Below are 20,765 nucleotides of genomic sequence, written 5' to 3'. Positions count from 1 at the left end.
AGGGAGAGATGCTTCTCCACAGGCTGCCGCTTCTCAGATGGCAGCCCTTACCATGGCCCGTCAAGTACAAACCAGGTAACCAGGAGAACTGCTTCCGGGGAGCCCTCACCATGGCCCGTCAAGTACAAACCAGGTAACCAGGAGAACTACTCCCGTGGGGCCCTCACCATGGCCCGTCAAGTACAAACCAGGTAACCAGGGGAACTCCCGTGGGGTCCTTCTTTGGACTGTGCATGCGTTCCAGCACCGGTGTGTGAGTGTAGGATTTGCTACTGTGAAGCTGTGCTCTGCGTTCTCCATGGCCCCTCGCACAAGGCTGGGTTCTTGGGACGCAACCAAGAGCAGTTTTGTTGGCTGGCCGGTCCCTGTTTTGTCTTGTGAATCCTCCACGAAACATCTTGGTGCACTCACAATGGTCTGTCCGCCTGGACAGAAGCAGTCACACTGCTTCTCAGTGGAGATCGCTTAGCAAAAGGGTTCATTTCCTCACTGCTGTGTTTGCTGGGATGCTCAGCTCTGTGCTGTCTCAGTAGAACTTGCCATTCATGATCCCTACTGACATACTAAACGTTTCTTTCTACGAGATTCCAGAAAGTCATGCGGAGATCCCATACAACCTATCCTGTAATCCCTGGGTTTTCTTAGTAGAATGAGAGCGTCGGCTGGTGTCATTGTCATGTCCCTCTGGCAAAACATACTGCAGGCACATGCGACTCAAGTCTAGTGCATCCTCTCAGATGTAGCTCTTGCTGTTGGTTAATCTGTAATGTTAATTCTATGAACGAAACAACTGGGCAAGACCAAACTGATACCTTAGCAAGTGATTTGGGTTGGCCCCGGTGCCAATGTGGCTTGTCATTTTGTGATGAGGGCATCGTGCGGTGTGGGGAACACGAGCCCGCCCAGCTTGCTCCTGGGGTCCAGTGGTGTTTCTGCTCTGCGCTCCCCAGATCGCATGCCTGTCTTTATCCCATCTCTAAATGGGACTCGGGCTTTCGTGGGCATAGTGAGTTTGTGCCTGAGCTCTGTGGCGCGGTAGCCAGTTCAGCCCCATTTAGAAACTGCATTTAAGGCAGAAATGGGTAGAAATAGAAATAGAAAGGGCTTCTGTGACTGTCTCTCACACTTGAGTTTATTTCTTATTTTTTTGAGAGAGTCTTGCTCTGTTGCCTGGCTGGAGTGCAGTGGCGCGATCTCGGCTCACTGCAACCTCCGCCTATTTTTCTGCCTCAGCCTCCTGAGTAGCTGGGACTACAGGTGCCCGCCAGCACGCCTGGCTAATTGTTGTATTTTTAGTAGAGACGGAGTTTCACCAAGTTGGCCAGGATGGTCTCGATCTCTCAACCTCATGATCCGCTTGCCTCAGCCTCCCAAAGTGCGGGGATTACAGGCGTGAGCCACCGCACCCAGCCTGAGTTTTTTAACTACACCCACTACAAAGACTTCTAGCAAATAACTTCTGCAAACCAGCTGGCCCCAGTCAGATGAGGATCCCAGTGTTTCTTAGAAGCCCCGCCAGGGGAGGGCGGGTGCAGGAGGCAAAAAGGCTGAGACCCTTAGGAAGTTTGGTGACAGCATAGTTCGGTGGAAAACATATTTTGCAGCCCTATTCGAGAAGAGTGTGTGAGAAGCACCTGGAGGTGCGTGTGCCCCTCCCGGGAGGCCCCAGGGAGCTATCCCTTTTTCAGGAGGTGCAGAAGTAGCCAGGTCCAAGTGGATATCTGGATGGGCCTGGCCACTCTTCAGCTGCTGCAGGTCTGGGATAGAACAGAGTGGAGGGAAAGGGGTCCTAATTTTTTCCAGAATGCATGGAATATCCTGAGCCACAAGCCTGACCTCACAGGACAGATAACCCCCACGACAGTGCATCCTGATGTCTCTGCTCTGAGCTAAACTGTAGGAGAACCCCGCCTTTAGGGACCTTTTCATCCCAGGAACCCCAGCAACACCGAGGCTCCAGTACTGGGACAAGAATCGGAGCTATTTAAAAATGTGCTTCTGCAGGAAATGATGTTAGAATGCTCATTTCATCGGTCTGGTCTTTAACAGCGATTCAGCCCCGACTGTGCAGATCCCATTTCCTGGGAATGGAGCAGAGCCTCTGCATGAAACACCCGTGTGCAGTACTCTTAGGGACGGAAGGGATTGGGCTAAAGCACAGTGGGAGCTGGGAAGGGAAGGGACCAACCTCAGCCCCCACTGGGACACTGGAGCTGCCGTCCTGTAGAGCCCTCCTAACCCTACACCAGAGGCTGAGCGGGACCTCAGACATCGTACGTATGCTTTCCCATGTTTTCAGAAATCTGGAAACGCAGAATTTCAGGGGTGAGAGTGCCTACATATTGAATATGAGGCTAGATTGGGCTTCTATAATATCCCAAAGGACCCTCCAGGTTTTTCACCAGCCCCCAGTGCCCATCAGATACCAAAGACACAGCTTAGGAGAGTTTCACCCTGAAGCTGAGGAGGGAGCCTGGCTGGAGGCGACTGTGCGAGTGTGACTGCCTTCTCAGCCTGACGGTCTCAGCTGCTGCCCTTTTCTTTTCCTGCAAATGCCCGTCGCCACGGCCTTCTGTGTCCATAGGAGAGTTTGACCCAGATACTCATGGACCAGGCAAAGGTGTTCCTCCTGGCCCAGGGCCCACCATGAAGTGTGCCTGGGAGCCTAGTAAGGACCCAACCACTCCTGGGCTGTTGACCTTGGCTTCTCTGGCCCAGCGTTGTGGCCACATCACGGCATCGTACTGTGAGATAAGTCAAGGTGGGCTCCCCAGGACCTGCACTAAATTAAATAGTGAAATTCAGCTTCAAAGAGCTTTGGAAATTACTCCTGCGTTTAAGCAGAATCAGTGATACCTGAGCAAACCGTTTCACGCGGGCACAAGTTACAATCCTGCCTCCTCTCGATTACAGGTTCCATCCAGGCAAGAGCTGTGTTACTCGGAGGTCTCCCATTCATGTCTTGGTCAATATTTAGTTTCCTTTTGAAAATAGATTTTTATGTTATTCCATTATGATGGGCAGATGCCAGATGCTTATATTCAATTTAAATGACTATGTTTTTCTATCTGTAATTGGGTTTATAGTCAGGTAGTAAATGCTTTTATTGCAGCCAGAAGATTCCTGGAAGGTGACCAGAGATTAGCTGGCCGCTGTCAGACGTGAAGTTACTTCTAAAGGGCCTTTAGAAACGAATTCCTTTTTATTCCTTCTCTGAATTCTGAGAAGTAGGCTTGACTTCCCCTAAGTGTGGAGTTGGGAGTCAACTCCTCTGAAAGGAAAGTTTCAGAGCATTTTCCAAAGCCATGGTCAGCTGTGGGAAGACGGTGGATAGTACAGTTACCGGAAAACACTGATGGAGGCAGATGCTCCAGTTCAGCCAAAGACCTTTCTTCCGCCCACCCCAGAAATGCCTTCCTCAATCGCAGAAGCGTTGTCCCACGGCTCCTGATACTCAGAATGCAGCCTCTGACCGGGACCATCTGTATCCTCCAGGAGCTTGTAAGAAACGCAGCATTGTGGGACCTGGTGGGACCTGGTGAACCCAAACCTGCAGGGCTCCTGGGCGTGCTTGGGGCAGCTGCAGGGGAAGCTGGAGTCAGCAACCTCCTCCTGACCTTCCCGGCGGCTGCTTTTCTGAGGGGCCAGAATGCACCGGTTGACCTTGCATCACTGGCCCATGACTGGCTGCTTTGGTCAGGTGTAAAAAGGTGAATTTCCACAGGGTCTGCTCCTCAGGCCTCTCGCTGTCGGACCCGGTTTCCATGGAGAACTCAGCCTCCTGGCAGGGATAGAGAACTTCAAATGGCTCAGAGAATTGAGAGGCCAGACATGTGCGGCCTGAGCAGTCTCTGCTGCAAAATGAAATGGGGATTCTTAATGTAAAGCATTCTCATCCTCACAGAGGGGTTCCCAGCTGCTAGTGAGCGTGTCGCAGGCATGTCCTGGGCTGCATCAGGTTGCCATCAGCAGATGATCATTTTGGGGGCTCCTAAACCACAGACAGGTGACACTCTGCCGCCTGTATCAGCCACCAGCTGTTTCCCGGAGGCAGAACTGGGCTGCAAAGATGGGCTTGAGTGATATTAATGGGTTTTAGGGATTCTGTGGGTTAAGATTAGGCCATTTGCCTTTAGTGGGCAGTTGCCCCGGAAGGGAACAGGCATGCTGGCCATGCTTGGTGTCGGCTCCAGCTCACTGCTAACCTTATAAGATGGGGAAAGCAAACTTTTTCTGTAAAGGGCCAGCTAGAAAATATTTTAGGCTTTGTGGGCAGATGGTTTCTACCTCAATTACTCGATTCTGAGCTGTAGCACAAATGCAGCCACAGATAGCCCTCCCAAAAGTACTGTGGCTCTAGTCCCATGGAGCTTTTTTGGGAGACACCAATTGAATTTCCAATGATTTTCCCATCATGAAGTATCTTATTGATCTTTTTTCTGCCATTTAAAAGTATAAAGGCTATTCTTAGCCTGTGGGTCCTACAGAAATAACTGACAGCTGGAAGCAGCCCTCAAAGGAGTTTCATTTTTCAACTTCTGCCTCATTCATTTCTTCAGCCAGCAAATATTTGAATTCCAACCACTGGTGCTAAGGATCCCACAGCTCCCCAAATCTGGCAGCTCTGAGGCGTGAGCTCTGAGGGAGGTGCCCACCCTCTGCAGTCACACCAGTATCTCAGCTCAGCCACAAAGTGCAGATCATGTATTGTCTTTTCTGTCTCTAAGATGAGGGATAAGAGTAGATGACGGTGAAGATCTTATTTTTCCCAACACACAGCGTTCTTTAAGTGGATCTACCCAAAATATGACCACCCTGATGCTTCCTCTGTCTAAACATATTTTTCCTGCCTTCAAACTGCTGGTCCTGATTAGCCTCTGGACTCAGGTGCGATGCAACACCCTTGCCAGCCTGATGGGATCGTGGCAGGTAGAGGCGGGGCAGGAGCACCCATATCTGCCCCCTTTCTCAGCCAACACCTCTCCTTTCTTAATTTAGGAGGAAGGGTGCTGGGTGTCCAGGGCTTTAATTTCCTGGAAACAACAATGAGGTCTCCAAAATATAAGAATTCCTTTTCAACACCAAAGTTCAGAATTACTCCATCTTAATGCTGATTGACAGTCCATCAACAGAAGTGAACAGGTCTGCTACAAGTTTCTAACACCTACCATGCTTCAAGAAAAGTGAAGACACACTTGAGAAGGAGCAATTTTAAGAGACCCTGTGATCCTGTATGGCGTAAATAATCCCTCCATCGGTTTAAAGATCGAGTATGTAGGTATTACCATGTGAAGTATTTTGTTAAATTATGTAAAAGGATGACTTTTGGGGTTATGTTTCTACAGAAAAACCCGTCTTCCCCATCACCACCCAAGTGCAGTGCTGGATGCAGCCCACTCAACTCAGTCGTGCCTTCGAAGGCTTCTTGAAGTTCAGAGAATAAGGACAGCAGTCAGGCCACTGGCATTTTAAGGAGTTTCTACTATGTTTAAATCACTTGATTTGGGATGGGACTAGGGTTTGAGGAGCTACATGGAAACAAAGCATCCCTTCGTAAGCGGACGCCACAGCACGTGTGGAGGGGCCACAGCCCCTGAGGTTAGTAATGGCACAATTAGGAAAAAAAGAGAAAAATGTCACTATTACCTGGTGTCAGCATCTCAACATTTACTGCCTGAGCTGTTAAGAAAAATCTTTTTTTTTTTTTTAACACACAAAATGTAGTGTTTTAAGTAGATAATCCGATCACATGGTCCACATGTGGACACTACATGAGAGGGTGTTCATGGTGAAGTTGTGCTTGCAATCTTGTTCCTGTGCCCCGGTCCCCGCAGCTCATCTTGAGAGAGAACCGTTTTTACTAGTTCCTGCTGTCTTTTCAGTGTTTATGGGAATACAGGCCAATCACGAATGTGTATTCCTACCACCCCTCCTTCTAATCAGAAAGGACATGTACTATGTATTCTGTACATTGCTTTCTGTAAAGTTCATCCTGATTACTTTTTTTTTATAAGGAGCCTCATATTCCATTGTTTGGTTGCACCACAATCCCTATTAATGGGCACTTAGTCTTTTTCCCGTCTTCTGCTATTAGGAGTCATCGATTTTTGTCATGACAACAGTTTATTTCATAATTGGCCAAGCATGTCTGATGGACAGATTTCCCGAAGTGGGATTGCAGCACCAAAGAGTCAACACACCTGTAATCTGGTCAGATTTTCCCAGAAAGTGTTCCATGGTGGCCTCAGTTTCATGTCTCACTTTTACCAGCAACGCTTCACTGACAGACATTGTGGTGTCTTTATACGTTTGCCAGTATCCCATGTCAGAAACGGTGGTTTTAATTTGCATTTCTCTTGTCATAAGTGAGTGTATTTAAAAATATCTTTAAAGCCGTTTCTGTTTCTCTTTCTATAGACTGTTTTCTTTGTATCCCTTGGACTATTGAATTGTTGAACTTGTCAGGAAATACTGTGAAAGATTTTTACATGGGCCAAAATATTTATTTTTTTGAATGTCCTGACTAGCTTATCCATCCAGGTTGTCTCTGCATTTTATTGTCTTTGAGCTACTTTACAGCTCTATACATTGTAGAGAACTTATGATAATACGAATTATTCCTGTCCATAGAAATGTGAGAAAAGAACTTTTATCTCAGGAGTATGAGTCCTTTTAAACTATCAAGTCCAGAGACACAGTAAAATGAGGCAGCAGTCATCACACACACCCCTTGACCTTATGCCTGCATCTCTTGAAACTGCTTGCTGCTGCTGCAAGTAACTGTGAATCAACCTAGTGACGCCACATCAGACACCGTACCCCATGCCCTGTACCCTACAGTCATGAGTCAACCTAGTGATGCCACACCAGATGCTGTAACTGGCATCCTATAGCTTAACAATGTACAGCCAATCACTCAGCACTGTTGTTTCTATAGACCAACAGGAAGTCCTGACAGCCAACTTGCTGTCAGCCAGCTCCCTGTCCTCCTCTTTTGCCTTTAAAAACCCACTTGTGACTGGGCGCAGTGGCTCACACCTGTAATCCCAGCATTTTGGGAGGCCGAATTGGGCAGATCACCTGAGGTCAGGAGTTCAAAGCCAGCTTGGCCAACATGGTGAAACTCTGGAACGTTAGCCAGGCATACTGGCGTGCGCCTGTAATCCCAGTTACTTGAGAGGCTGAGGCAGGAGAATTGCATGAACCCAGGAAGTGGAGGTTCTGTGAGCCGAGACTGCACCACTGCATTCTAGCCCAGGTGACAGAGCGAGACTCCATTTCAAACAACAACAACAACAGCAACAACAAAATAAAACCCACCTGTAACTGCTGCTTCTCAGAGCATATATTATCAGAGCATATACCCAGGGCAACTTGAATCTATGCTCCCAGCTACAATCCTCAAGCTTGGCCCAAATCAACTCCCTGCTTATATTAACTTTGCCTCAGATTCTTCCTTTTAGTTTGACTATCTGGTATCGTCTGCAGGATTTAGAGTGTCGGCCCCTGACCACATGGTGCTTCTCTCTGAAAGCAGCACTTGGTGCCAGCACGAACTCTGTCTTCAGAAGTCCCACCAGGTGTTTTGGGTGAGTTCTCCTGAAACTGGGCCTCCCACTCAAACTAGGCCAATTGCCCTATAAAACTGACATTCGTGGTCGCTTTAGGATAAACATAGAAATTGACCTTCCCAGTCTTAAAACTTGAGAACCTTACATTTGTCTTACCTGAGTTTCTTTCTCAGGACACCAACTATCAGGCCTACCAGATGGTGTCGAGGAGCTCAAACTCATCAGTCACCACATCTGGACAATGAGAGGCCAGACCGCTCACCTGCTGCCCGTCGACTGACTCCTCTTCCTCATCCCTCCCTAGTTCCCGTTTTCCTGCACGTAGTTACATTTCTTCCCTGCTCTGTAGACTCCTAATTGTAGTGGGTCAGGGAGATGGATTTGAGACTGATCTCCCGTCTCCTCAGCGGCAGCACCCGATTAAAGCCTTCTTCCCTGGCCGTACTTGTCTCAGTGACTGGCTTTCTGTGCAGAAAGCAGCAAGACCTAGCTCAAACCCCTAGCATTTGGTAACACCTCTCTTTGGTTGAAAGTCCTGACTTATTTGGGCTGTTTTTCAAACTCTCTTTTCTTTTAAGAGCAAGGGCTTTGCTCTCTGTCTTTGTGTAGGAGATTCAGGTACAGAGCTCCATAGAGAAATATTTCCCACTTCTGTCTCAGGACAAGGGGTTTGGGTCCAAGTTGTTCTGCCCCCGTCTCACAGCAGAGGTTCAGATCAACAGATTTGCAGTTAGGCATTTGTGATCTCTTTATACATAGTATGCTTTTAAAAATTGCAGCTGTTTTTCTGTTTTTGAAATTTGGACCTGATGTTTCATCTGTGGCAAACTCCTATTAAATACCAGCAGGTTTTACATACGTTATAGATATCTAGGAAAGGGAATCCGCCTAACCCAGGGTGATCCTAGACAGCAATGACCAAAAATGGAGGTCTTTTGAAATACCTAAAATCGTTTATTTGTATACACAATTGGAAAAAGCCAGTTTTAGAAACAAATTAAATGGAAGACTTCCAGTCGCACCTAAAAAACTTCTAAAATAAATTCTGAGAAAATCACCTCCATTCAGGAGGTGACCAAAGACATGTCTGTCACGACCACCTGAGGAAACTCCCAGGTCTCTGACCTCCTCCCTGAGACTCCTACTGTGGCAGCCCCAGAGTCACTCTGAAGCCTCTGGTTCTGGGGGCTGCCCAGTATTCTTCACCTATTCTCTGCTCAATCAGACAGACCACCCAGCGGGCAAGATGGGTCTCCAAAACACACCTTGGTTGCCTAGCTGACAATTGCTTAGGGCAGTAAATAACTAGAAGACTAATAGTCTAAAAGAGGAGAGTGGACAAAAATAAAATTACTGAGATCTTTAAAATGCAGATCCAACAAATCTTTTCTACATTAGGACTCTAATGGCTGACTCTGATGAAGTGCTGACATCCAGGGAATCAGCTAAGCAGGGTTCCAGCTGAAATCAGATAAAAAACAATTTTAAACCCTTTAAATGTTCAAACTACCTGCTTTGGATCCCCTGCAAGATTGACACACAGAAAGGAAAAAAGGGAAAAAACAAAAGCATGTCCAGCCTGTGGCCTAATGACTAGGGTTCGTGCTTTCACTGCCACAGCCGGCTCCCTTCCTTGTCAGGGAGCCAGTCCCTTTTGGTTTGGTATTTGTGATAACTTCCAACTTTGTGGGATACTGCTTTGCCACTCAGGAAGGTACCTTTGGTAAAAATGATTCAAAACACAGAAATACCATCTGTTTGTCCTGGCTAAAATCGGATAAAGAGGTTTGAGTTTTCTTTTCTTTTTTTTTTGAGACAGAGTCCCACTCTGTTGCCAGTGCTGGAGTGCAGTGCAGTGGTGCGATCTCAGCTCACTGCAACCTCCACCTCCTGGGTTCAAGCGAATCTCCTGCTTCAGCCTCCTAAGTAGCTGGGATTACAGGTGCGTGCCACCACGCCCAGCTAATTTTTGTATTTTTAGTAGAGATAGGGTTTCACCATGTTGACTAGGATGGTCTTGATCTCTTGACCTCATGATCCGCCGCCTCAGCCTCCCAAAGTGCTGGGATTATAGGCATGATCCACTGCGCCCGGGCAATATTTTTTTTTTTTAAGCTCTATGGTCAGCTTAATTAAAACTGATATTCAAGCTCTATGTGGGTGTGTTTAGGGCCTTTCTGCTATCGCTCATTGGGTCTTGTGGAAATTTTTTTTCAGTAAATGGAAACCCGTTTTAAAAAAAATTATGTGTTTGGTTCCTCTGTGTTCACTTCCTTTCTCAAGAACGGCTCTCCCTGTTCTTCCTGCTCCCCCTTACTCTTTGTTGTCTTTGGTTCCACGTGAAAGGATCTGGAGGGGACATCTCATGACTCAGACACCTTAATGAACGCAGGAAAAGGCACCACTCACTGCTTTTCGGGGTCTTCTGTCTTCCTGTGCAGTCTAGAGAGTCACGGGCAGGGTCCTCTCAGGTCTGAAACCACATTATGTGCTGCGTGACCGGATTGATCTCCTGGCTTTGGGGCACTGGAGATGACACTGTACTGTGGGACAGGACTTAACCTCGGTGTGTGCGATGTCCGGCGTCACTGGTGAGAGCTGCAGTTTTGGGGGTGTCTGAAGGCAGTTCTTTACAGTAAATGGTTATTACTACAGGGAGCTACTCATTTCTTTCCATGTTTAGATTAAAAAGGTGCAGTTTAAACACGTAGAGAAATGTCTTTGTGATGAAGTGTACTGTGGAGGTGTTGTATGGCCCAGTCCCATGACAGTCCCCTTTTGGAGGGGATCTGGGATTCAGTAGAAAAGTAAAATCCTGGCTGGGCGCAATGGCTCCCACCTGTCATTCCAGCACTTTGGGAGGCTGAGGTGGGCAGATCACAAGGTCAGGAGTTCGAGACCAGCCTAGCCAACATGGTGAAACCCCGTCTCTACAAAAAATACAAAAACTAGCCAGGCATGGTTGCAGTCGCCTATAGTCCCAGCTACTTGGGAGGCTGAGACAGAAAAATCGCTTGAACCCGGGAGGTGGAGGCTGCAGTGAGCTGAGATCACACCACTGCACTCCAGCCTAGATGACAGAGCAAGACTCTGTCTCAAAAAAAAAAAAAAAAGTAAAATCCTTGATTTTTAAACTGCTATGCCTTCTAACTGCCTGGTTTTCACAGTTTTGTGGCCGTTTCTTACTTTTCTTTTTTCTTTTTTTTTTTTTTTTGAGATGGAGTCTCACTCTGTTGCCCAGGCTGGAGTGCAGTGGCAAGATCTCAGCTCACTGCAAGCTCCGCTTCCCGGGTTCACGCCATTCTCCCGCCTCAGCCTCCCAAGTAGCTGGGACTACAGGCGCCCGCCACCTCGCCCGGCTAATTTTGTTTCTGTATTTTTAGTAGAGACGGGGTTTCGCCATGTTAGCCAGGGTGGTCTCAAACTCCTGACCTCGTGATCCACCCACCCTGGCCTCCCAAAGTGCTGGGGTTACAGGTGTGAGCCCCCGTGCCTGGCCTTGGCCCTGTTTCTTAATGGGCTCTGCCCTGAGTCCATTGGTCCAGTTGGAAAACAGACTAAACTGAAAGCTACCTATCTAAATGAAATTGGCCTCCCCATAAAATCCTATGGTAAGTTACCTTGGCATCCCTTTTTAATTTTCCTCTGACTACCACACGTCAGCTCCTCCTTAGCAAGGCTTAAATTCTCTGTGTGTGCTTTGGGAAATAAATTTGCTACCCCGTTTTCTCTAGAACTCCATGATGGCTTGGGCCCTGTGGGACAGATAAATCTCAGCCTGTTCCATTCACAGAGACACAGTTTAAAACCAACTGTTCTTTGATACTAGTGATTTTCACCTGACTCATGGCTAACATTTTAAAACTAAAGCTATAAGATCTTTCTTTATGTCTGTGTTTTTGTATATGCACGTGTACATGTCTGTCTGTCTATTGTTCATGGTACCAAACTGGCTTATAAATAAATGAGTACTTGTAAATTAAGCAAATAAGCCCCAGGGCTTTTCAGGTTCATGTGATTTTAGTAATCTTGGAGAGTTTTTAAATTGTTGGTGAAGCAGAAACATCTTCAGGGTTTAATTGAGACATTGTGCCTGGGACTGTTGGTCAGGCAGGTTTATGCTGTCTCTGCTAGAGGCTGGGGGTGAGGACACCTCTCAACAAGACAGGTGTGAAGGAGGATGCCCCTCCCTCACGGCCACAGGGTTGGGCTTGAGAACTGGAACTGGGTCTCCAGGCCAGAGCATAGGACTCAGGGGCTGCAGTCTGAGCTGGGCTCCTTCCCACTGGCATCTTTGGGAGGGCATGTGGAAGTGGAAGTGTGTTGCTGGGACTCCGAAGGCTTCCCAGAAACACTAGTGAAATCGGAGTAAAAATGTTTGGAAATGATTTATGAAAAGAGTACCTATGTGTATAAATGTGTACATCTGTGTATAAACTCACATTTACAGATAAGAGCCTACCCTCGGGGAGGCTTACATTCTGGCGAGAACTGATTGTTTTCAGCTCCTTTGTTCTGAGCTCTCTTTGGCCTAAGGATCAAGAGCAGTAAGAAACTGAATACAAATAACAGCATCTTCACTGGAGACAAATCCTAAAATGCGTGGTCCTCAGTCCCACCTCTCTTCACCCTCCCGTTCGCAGGTGTTCAGTTGCTAGAATTATTGAAAGAGTCTAAAAATTCAGAGCTTAGTCTTTCCTAATGTTTATGATCCTCTCTAAAGTGAGATAGAAGACAGTGGATTGGCACTTTTTATAATGTTTAAAAAAATTTTGTTTTGGTAGAGGTGGGGTCTCACTGTGTCGCCAAAGCTGGTCTCAAACTCCTGACCTCAAGTGATCCTCCTGCCCTGGCCTCTCAAAGTGCTGTGAGTAGAAGTGTGAGCCACCATGCTCATCCTTGACAATGTATTATACTTTCTGGTTATACTTTAATGAAACTTTGAGTGCACTTTGACATACATACAGACACATATACACACACGTGTATGTATATGCATATGTGTCTAAATTCACGTTTACAGATAACGGACTTTGACTGTTCTCAGTGCTAGGATAGCACTAGCGTGTGTGTGTCTGTCTTTGGGAGGATGCGTAGGAAACTGGCGGGGTCCGTGATGGCCTCTGAACAAGAGAACTAAATCGGCCGAAACATTTTCACTTTGTAACTTTTCCAACCTTTGACTTTTGTATCAATTTTTAAACTAAGATAATTTTTAAAAATTCCAACGTTGGAGAATACTTGCACCTTCTCTCTCCAGGGGCTCCTGGTTAGATAAAAATAGGTTTCTCTTCTGGAAGGCGGAGCTTGCAGTGAGCCGAGATCGCGCCACTGCTAATCAGCCTGGGAGACAGCGAGACTCCGTCTCAAAAAAGAAATAGGTCCGCGGTGGCTCAAGCCTGTAATCCCAGCACTTTGGGAGGCCGAGACGGGCGGATCACGAGGTCAGGAGATCGAGACCATCCTGGCTAACATAGTGAAACCCCGTCTCTACTAAAAATACAAAAAAAAACTAGCCGGGCGAGGTGGCAGGCGCCTGTAGTCCCAGCTACTCAGGAGGCTGAGGCAGGAGAATGGCGTAAACCCGGGAGGCGGAGCTTGCAGTGAGCTGAGATCCGGCCACTGCACTCCAGCCTGGGCGACAGAGCCAGACTCTGTCTCAAAAAAAAAAAAAAAGAAATAGGTCCCTCGTGTTGTCCCAAACAGGATTTCCCTCCGTCTGTTTCGTTCCCCCTTTTGCCGTGTTTCTTGGATTGTCTTCTCTCATCTTCACGTCTTGGCCTGCTGCCCTCGCTGTGCTGTTGTCCCTGCTCGTCCTCTAAAGCCAGTGCCCTCCTTCCTTCTGCCCCCGTCGCTGTGTGTAACCACGCCACATCTCCCATTACGCTCCTATAAGTCTTCCTACACACCTCTCTAGCAAGCCTTTTTCTAACTTCCCCCCACTTTCAAAAGTATTAATGTTCATTGTAAAAATATGAAGGTGGAAAACAAATCATCCAAAATCGATATGGTGCCTCTGTCCTGTTTCATCTCCAGCTAACCCCTGCTCACCCTGAAAGGTTCAGCCCACTAGTTCTCTCCCCTCCTGAGATTTTATGCTTCCTCTGTATCCTGCAGTCCTGCATCTGTCTTCATGGCACCTTGCTCACTAGAGTATAAGCTTTCAAGAGACCAGAGAGGTCTGCTCTGCTGTGCTCATTGCTGTTTCCCCACATCCCACACACATCGCTGTGTCGCCAGGCTGGAGTGCAGTGGGGCGATCTCGGCTCACTGCAACCTCTGCCTCCTGGGTTCAAGCGATTCTCCCACCTCAGCCTCCCGGGTTCAAGCGATTCTCCCACCTCAGCCTCCCGAGTACCTGGGATTGCAGGCACCTGTCATCATGCCTGGCTAATTTTTTTTTTGTATTTTTGTAGAGAGAGGGTTTCACCATGTTGGCCAGGCTGTTCTCAAACTCCTGACCTCAGGTGATCTGCCCACCTTGGCCTTCCAAAGTGCTGGGATTACAGGCATGAGCCACTGTGCCCGGCCGACACCTTATTTTTAAGTGAGGACCAGTAAGCCTGTTGCTTAGCAAAATGTATCTAGAAGAACAAAGACGAAATGAGCTTGAATAGAATACTACTACTACTGTTGGAAACTTTACAATCCTACAGTAACTGGGACTTTAATATTCAGACCTAAACCATCTGATCTCAGTTGTGATGCATCTACAGGGCATGAATGATGAAAACCAGAGTACCGACTAAGGCTGGGTTAATGTTGGCACTAAGAACTGGGGCTGGTTAACTACCTGCAACCACCATACCAACAAGGAGATGAAAACAGCAAAAGGTCAGCCTCAGCTGGCTTCCAATTAAGAATCTGCTCCATTCTGAGTTGTCTGTTTTTCAGGCTGATTTGCAATAATTGATATGCAGCTGATACAATCATCATCCTCTCCTTTTTATATCATGTATGGTCTTTTTGAGATCTGGTGAAAGTAAATTCAATTTATATGTTTGGGTGAATGAATGATGTTTCACACACTGATTTTATATAAAGTTAAATAGTCACCAAAGAGTGAGCCGCAGCATATGACCAACATTTAGCGACAGTAGTATTTGGTTGGATATAGGGGCTAGACTAAATAAATTTCTAAAGCTAGTTTTTTTTTTTAAATACATTTATTAACCAATGTTAACACATTAAATGAATCTATATATTGCTAGTCAGAGCAGCTTACAAAATGCCAGAATGCATCATAGAACTGGACAGCCACAATGAGTAATTACAATGTGCATAGTGGCTAAGCTCAACACCTCGATATAGCTTTATGATTTGCAGAAAATTTTTAATAATGATTCCTAAAACAATCAATTGTAATTTTACCTAAAACTTTTACAAAACCAGGCCACAATCTCTTTTTTTAATTTTGTTTTTTTTTTTTTTTAAACACACAGTTTTCACGCTGTAGTAACTTGGAAATGTGCAACCGTGTCAACAGAGACAAAAAAGCCAAAGTAACACGAATCTCACTTTCATGCAGCTATCAGTTAAATATTACATACTCTGGAATGATTTTACACCAAAAATATTTCCACAATTACTTGCTCTCATAGGGGTGGATCGAAGTCTTAAAACTTGAAAAACAATCAAAGAAGGTTAAGTGTTCTCGGTTCTGACACGTCCATCAGCGCCACACGCTGTGGCAACTCTACGCAGCAACAAGGAGGGAGCGATGACGCCAAGTTACTGCGTAATTTAGGAACATTGTATGAAATGGGGCTACTGGGTACTTTTTACAAAATATTGTGCACCATTTGGCAGTAGTTTGTCAATTAACTTGTGTCACCACCATCTGCAACAGCATCAAGATTAGATGGACATTTCACAGAAGACTTAGTTACATTTTTATCTTTAGAGTGACCCTGACAAACCTGGAGAAAACTTTTTAAAAGGCTTTTCTCCTGATTCTTTCACTTCCATTGTGAGTAATTGCTTTAATAAATATCAAAGGTCTAAATAAATATTTACAAATTATTTCTCTAACCTCAAAAAATAACTAAATGATAAATGGGAATTTGACTTGTTCTAAGATCAGTCTTAAAAAAAAAACACATAAATTGTGAGATTATTTTAAAAGAAAAGTAATTTAAGTTTTCCTGGCTGTATTTTATATATCTATGTATAAAAAATCATTCAACTATCGATCCATTCCTATTGGTAATGCTTCTTAATCCAGACATTCCGCAAAATACAGACTTTTTACAAATCACGGCATCTTTAATACAAGAAAATTAACATGCATTATTCTTCATTCTGTGTACAGTGATGGAGTTCATTAGGCAATGACCCATTACTACAAACATAACGGCTTCTGTGAAACTTAAGTGCTTTCTCTTCTTTTAGTATTAACTTACAATACATGAGGTGACACCAGATAATAGGCAGTGAGATGATATGTGGGAAGGGAAGGGAAGCATTAAATAAATTTGTATGCCTCATCTGTAATTTCACATATGGATAAAGGTAGTTTTTGGCTCTTCGTTTTTGTTGTTTATTTTGTTACAAGCACTCATGTTAGGACAAAGATGAAATGTGCAAACTTTAAAATTTAAATATTCATTTTCTCTAAGATCCAGCTCAGTAAAAGATTACCCCAGTTCCCTGCAATTTTAAACTACAAGATCAAAGCTAATAATTTGTTATAAAAGTTATATATTGAAAAGAAATAATGAAAAACACAATTGGGAAATATTTAAGAAAAAATACGCAGGACTAGCCCTGCTGTGTCAACCCTGTTCCCTAAATTCAATCATATACCCACTGGTGTGACCAACAGATAATGCCTTTGAACAGTAAATTAAGCTGAACAAAACCAGCTCAATAAGGTTAAGAAAAAAATGTCACATCAAGGTAGTATGTTTTATTTCTGAAACAGTTCTGTAGTTCTTACATTCAGATCTATTCTAAATGTTTCTTTGTTAAACTCACTTGTATTCACCTGTTTTTTAAAGATCTGTTGTTTAAAGGTTAAAATCTCTGTAAAACCTAAAAATGTTTTAAAATTTGCTGAAAATGCAACAAATTCTCAATTAAAATTTATTTAAAATAATACCCTCCACTGATGTTACTTTTACCCCCTGAAAAACTTCGGAGGAGCATTAACAAAAGATTTAAACTACTGTGCAAAATTTCTTCACGAAAAGTGTTTAAAGGCTGGTGCAAAATGGGAAGCAAATTCTAAACAATTTTGGCTTCTTGGAAACAAAAACCGCTGTGTCTGAAAAGAGTGATCGTCGGGGTGACTCCGGGAAGGGCCAGCTTCATCTTTTCCGGCGGCAGGTGCGCTTGTGCTCCGCGTGCCAGTGCTCCTGCTGGCACTTGATAGAGCAGTAGGACGTGTTCCAGCAGCAGTGGTACATGGCCTCCTCCTCACAGTTGTAGCACTGCGGGGAAGAAATCGGGCAGTCTTTAGACTTGGGGGTGGATGTCTGAGAGATGGGTTACAACGGCAGACTCTTGAGGTGCTGCTTTTAACAGATCTTTCTGGCTCAACCTTTTGTGGAATCTGAATACGTCTTATGCACAGCAGATGGAGAGGGAGTGCTGGGGGTGACTGTAGCTCATGCCTGGCTGTCAGCAAACTCAAGCTGCCGCCAGGTGCTACCTGACGCCCCTGTGTTTTCCATCTCTATGCGGGTCATTCCCGTTTCTTTTCTTAAAATGCCCTTGACTTCACATCCCTTTGCAGCTACCACTTCTCTGCTCTCCACAAGCTCCTTGAATGACTTGCCTAAATTCCCTATTTCAAATTCTTCTCTTCTCTCCCCATCATTGTTAACATACGCTGCAGTCTTTACTCATCCCATGCCACTAATATGCTGTTAGCAAGGTCACCTACAACCTCAAATCTAGTGGCCAAGTCTCAGTCTTCATCTTATTTGGCAACATCTGGAGATATTTTTGACTGTCACAACTTTGGGGCAGAAGGTACTACTGGCGGACAGAGGCCTGGGATGCTGTTAAACGTCCCACAATGTACACCTCCCCCGAAGAATGTTCTAGTGCAAGGGTCCATAGTACCGTGGTTGAACTCCGGTCATGGGAGAAGAGAAGAGTGAAAAAAGTAAAGCTAAAGTTCCAAGCTGGCTTGGTGAACTAATGGTAGTATCATGAACAGACACCCACAGTGAGGCAAGGAAGACGAGAGACTGTTTTGAATGTAAACACTTGACAACAGATCAGTATAAATGTGAAAGTTCTGTAGATAGACACATGCAGATTTGATGGCTGGTGAGAGCCCTGGAGGGAGAACAGCCTACATTTGATGCTAAAAATTCCAATTTTCTTCCTGCTTGTGTATCGTATGCATTATTATCAATTATTTCAGCACCTGCGCCTTCAGTAAAATCCCCATTAGAAAGGTGCAGAGTGAATTTTGGAAACAGCTTGAGTGAGGCGTGTCGGGATTGACATCTGCGGTCTGTGCCACCCACTGGTCACACGGCTTCAGATTGAGCTATTTAACTTCTTAGTTTCCTCATCTTTAAGACTTTACACAGCACCACCATCCCTTCCCCCAAGGACCTACTCTTTGTGTATTCATCCGTTTTCAATTTCCCCCTTTCTATGGATATACTTAATAGATGCATCTTTCTGTGTTTCTCGTGACATCCATTATCCGGCATCTGGCATGCCTACATGCTTTCCTGTAATGCTATTCTATGTCTTACAACAATGAAAGATGTAATTGGGAAAAAAGAATTCTTTTTTTCTTTGAGACAGAGTCTCGCTCTGTTGCCCAGGCTGGAGTGCAGTGGCACAATCTCAGCTCATTTCAATCTCTACCTCCTGGGTTCAAGAGATTCTCCTGCCTGAGCCTCCCAAGTAGCTGGGGTTTCAGGCACGTGCCACCACACCCGGCTAATTTTTGTATTTTTTGCAGAGATGGAGTTTCATGGTCTCAAGTGATCTGCCCACCTCGGCCTCCCCAAGTGCTGGGATTACAGACGTGAGCACCGAGCCCGGCCAAGAAGAAAGAATTCTAACCCTTTTACTAGTCTACTAGACCCAATGTGATGCGCACACAAAGCTCAGCTCTGCCAACTGGGTTTTTTTTTTTTTTTTTTTTTTTTTTTTGAGGCGGAGTCTCGCTCTGCCGCCCAGGCTGGAGTGCTGTGGCCGGATCTCGGCTCACTGCAAGCTCCGCCTCCCGGGTTCACGCCATTCTCCTGCCTCAGCCTCCTGAGTAGCTGGGACTACAGGCGCCCGCAACCGCGCCCGGCTAATTTTTGTATTTTTTTTAGTAGAGACGGGGTTTCACCATGGTCTCGATCTCCTGACCTTGTGATCCGCCCGCCTCGGCCTCCCAAAGTGCTGGGATTACAGGCGTGAGCCACCGCGCCCGGCTCCAACTGGGTTTTTAATAAGTCTCAAATTCCTCATCTTAAAGAAGAGTACAAAAATATCCATCTTCAGCTATTTCACAAATGGTAAAGTGGTATAAAAGACAGTTTTATAATTATAGCCTCTTCTTCCCATTTTCTTGATTCTTTATTAGGAAACTTAAGGAAACTTAAGAGATTTCTACTCAAACATTTTTTAAGAGACAGGGTCTTGTTCCATCGCCTAGGCTGGAGTGCAGTGGTGCGATCACAGCTCTCTGCAACCTTGAACTCCTGGGCTCAAGCACTCCTTCTGCCTTGGCCTCCCAAAGCACTGGGACTACAGGCATGAGCGTCTTTGGGTGTTGTGCTTCTGTTATCTTGAGCTACCTTCATTCCTATCTAATGATATTGTGAGAGTTGATCACACAAATTCAGTCATTCTTGTCATACCCAACTAAAACTGAGTTGAGAAGCTGGGGGGAAAAGCACTTGGAACACAAAATGTTGGCTGCAACTCTCAGACTAGTTTTGCCGACTGCCATCCCTCACCAATCAGAGCTTGTCAGCTCCTCAAAACCTTACTAGCACCAATGAAATTTCTTAAAGAATATGGAAATTTTCTTCTTTGGAGAGAACACTTTCACTTGTACTGAAGGCTATGCCATCCAATGTGCAGGCTGTTTTTTTTTTTAACAGAAAATAAAGCTCTCTTTTTCCCTCCACAGATCGCCTGGTCTTTTGTTAACAGTATTTATTTTGTTATTCACCACCTCTTCCTACCAAGTTATCTTCATGTATTCTTCTAAATTATATGTTAAGTTTCTCTTTTCCTTCTTGCCAAATCTTTGTCACAGATTTAAAAATATTTCTTTCATGAAGAGTTTATGTGTATTTATATAATATAGGCTGGATAAAATGAAGAATTAAAGTTTATCACAGAACTTTATATAGTCAACTGAAACCAAGTTATGAGCTTTCGGGAGCAAGACTTTTCCCTAATTCACTGAGCACTGTGGCGGCTGTAAGATGAGCACCTGGATACTGTGTACTCAGAATCTGCTCCCGCTTTGGTGGGGAGGATGAGACTCGCGAGCCGGACATGACGACAAATGACACTAGCTGGTCAGGTATAAGGGAGGGTAGTTAGAGACCAATGAAATGTCACTACTGTAAAGTAAAAGTAATTGATTTCTTTAACAAAATCTAATGTATAAATGTTAAGTGCAGGGAAATCTGAAACTCTTTAATTTATTGTGATAATTACATTTATAATTTCACCATTTGGATGTTACCTATCTGAAATCACCAGGTAAAAGTTAGGGCCAGCCAATTTGCCCAAATAAAATATTTGCATAGATGGAGAAATTATATAAGTTAATTGTAATAAATATGTACTAAGGTATTATAATCTCAATTTAACAAAATAATCCTGAGCAGTACACAGTAATATGGGATCTGGGGTTGAGAGATCATAGGACTGTTAATAAAATTTTAAAAACTAAAGCTGACCATTTCACATTTGATCTTATTTCAGAAACATCTTCTGCATGTGCCACAGCTACCTTCTGAATTAACTGGCATCATACCTGTGGTACGTTTTCACAAATAACAGTCTAAAATAGACTGGCATTTACCCACTGCTTCTTCTTGGTCTGAGAAATCAGTTGCTTGTGCTGTGTTGCCAGCTTCTTGATTTCTTCTACGAATTCCTCCTTACACTTTTCCTTTACTTGCTTACATTTTCTGTCCATCTCACCCTGCATGTTGGCCACAGCTTTATTTACAGCTTGTCTCTTTTCTTCTTCCATTTCAGAACGCAGCT

The 20,765-nt window shown here is 44.9% G+C and overlaps 1 protein-coding gene across 20 annotated transcripts in view; it reads right to left on the bottom strand.

Annotated features, from left to right (window-relative positions):
* Positions 1-14,718: 14,718 nt before the first annotated feature.
* Positions 14,719-20,765, bottom strand: part of ZMYND11 (zinc finger MYND-type containing 11) — a 119,325-nt gene continuing 113,278 nt past the window's right edge. For 8 of the 20 annotated variants that reach the window (XM_033209652.1, XM_033209664.1, XM_033209647.1 and 5 more), the window contains 2 exons: positions 20,578-20,763; positions 14,719-17,002 (listed from right to left, as the gene is read on the bottom strand). In XM_033209652.1, coding sequence (XP_033065543.1) covers positions 16,880-17,002; positions 20,578-20,763 — 309 coding nt within the window. In that variant the 3' untranslated portion in view covers positions 14,719-16,879. The remainder of the gene's footprint in view (positions 17,003-20,577; positions 20,764-20,765) is intronic. The other 12 variants (XM_033209650.1, XM_033209662.1, XM_033209653.1 and 9 more) reach the window with 2 other exon arrangements.

This window comes from Trachypithecus francoisi, unplaced genomic scaffold (genome assembly GCF_009764315.1).
Source record: "Trachypithecus francoisi isolate TF-2019V2 unplaced genomic scaffold, Tfra_2.0 Lachesis_group9, whole genome shotgun sequence".
Classification (NCBI taxonomy): domain Eukaryota; kingdom Metazoa; phylum Chordata; class Mammalia; order Primates; family Cercopithecidae; genus Trachypithecus; species Trachypithecus francoisi.
The sequence above is the reverse complement of the archived record's forward strand: the minus strand, read 5'-3'. Positions and strand labels throughout refer to the sequence as shown.